The sequence below is a fragment of the Hippocampus comes genome, unplaced genomic scaffold (genome assembly GCF_001891065.2).
Source record: "Hippocampus comes isolate QL1 unplaced genomic scaffold, H_comes_QL1_v1.1 C16823336, whole genome shotgun sequence".
Lineage (NCBI taxonomy): Eukaryota > Metazoa > Chordata > Actinopteri > Syngnathiformes > Syngnathidae > Hippocampus > Hippocampus comes.
Window position 1 is genome coordinate 1 of NW_017839586.1, and position 937 is coordinate 937.

Below are 937 nucleotides of genomic sequence, written 5' to 3' on the forward strand. Positions count from 1 at the left end.
CCGATGATGCCGCCACTCTACCCCCACTACCAGCACTATGCTCAGCTCGTGCCACCTGCCATGCAGCCGCCACCCGAACCAGTCCAGCCATTCAAACCAGTCCAGCCTGTGCAACCAGTAGAAACAGTCCAACCAGTTCAACCAACTGAACCTGACCGGCCTGTCCAACCGGTACAGCAAGCAGAACCAGTCCAACCAGCTGAACCGGTCCAGCTGGTGGAAACCGTCAGATCTAAAACCACAGAACAAGCACCGCCCACTCAGCCCGAAGTCAAGAAAGGTAAGTCAGGGTACGAGCAATTTAATTTAAAGACCCTGGGGAATGTCACATGTCAAATGTTTCCATCAAGAAGAGAAAGCAGAACTGGAAGCAAAAGCTGAATCCGAGGTTGACGAAGAAGATGTGATGGTATCATCTGCAAAGAAAGGTCTGACACTCTTCTCACTTGCCTCTTCTTGTTTTAATTCTGATTTTCATGTTCCAATTATCATGTTTATTTATTCCAGAAGCCAAGAAGAAAAAGATAACGAGGACTGAAGATGACAAAGGTCCATCACCACTTTGACATTGGCTGAGAGGTTTTGCGGCCACTTAATTCGGTGCATGTCTAACCAACTTCCACTGCTTGTTGTCTATTGCAGATGATGGCGGGCTCAAAAAAGACAAAACCAAAGCTGGGTCTGCAAAGACAGGTGGGTAATTAAAGATGATCCTTCGGTGTTCCCATCGTTGGAAAAGTTACCTCCAAAAGTAAGACAGCAGTAGAATATTATAGCCTAGCCTTCTGAGGTATGACATTTAATTTTAATCCACTGACGGCCTTCAACAAGGAGGCTGTGGACAAGAATAGCGAAAGTGTCGAGTGTGGGTGAAGGACGGAGGCAGTTGATGTTACAGAGGTGAAAGTATGCTGAGCGGGTTATGATTTTTTTTTTA

At 46.3% G+C, this 937-nt stretch overlaps 1 protein-coding gene across 1 annotated transcript; it reads left to right on the forward strand.

The window, feature by feature from the left end:
• Positions 1-6: 6 nt before the first annotated feature.
• On the forward strand, positions 7-685 carry LOC109509236 (amelogenin-like). Its single transcript, XM_019859116.1, has 3 exons — positions 7-280; positions 351-428; positions 508-685. The coding sequence occupies exons 1-3, from the start codon at positions 7-9 to the stop codon at positions 564-566; spliced, it is 411 nt and encodes a 136-aa protein (XP_019714675.1). The 3' UTR covers positions 567-685.
• The last annotated feature ends 252 nt before the right edge of the window (positions 686-937 follow it).

Coding starts and splice junctions, on each gene's coding strand:
- LOC109509236 (XM_019859116.1), top strand. CDS start 7: ATGCCGCCACTCTACCCCCACTACCAGCACTATGCTCAGCTCGTGCCA. Junction 281..350: donor TCAGCCCGAAGTCAAGAAAG/GTAAGTCAGGGT, acceptor GTTTCCATCAAG/AAGAGAAAGCAGAACTGGAA. Junction 429..507: donor GGTATCATCTGCAAAGAAAG/GTCTGACACTCT, acceptor TATTTATTCCAG/AAGCCAAGAAGAAAAAGATA.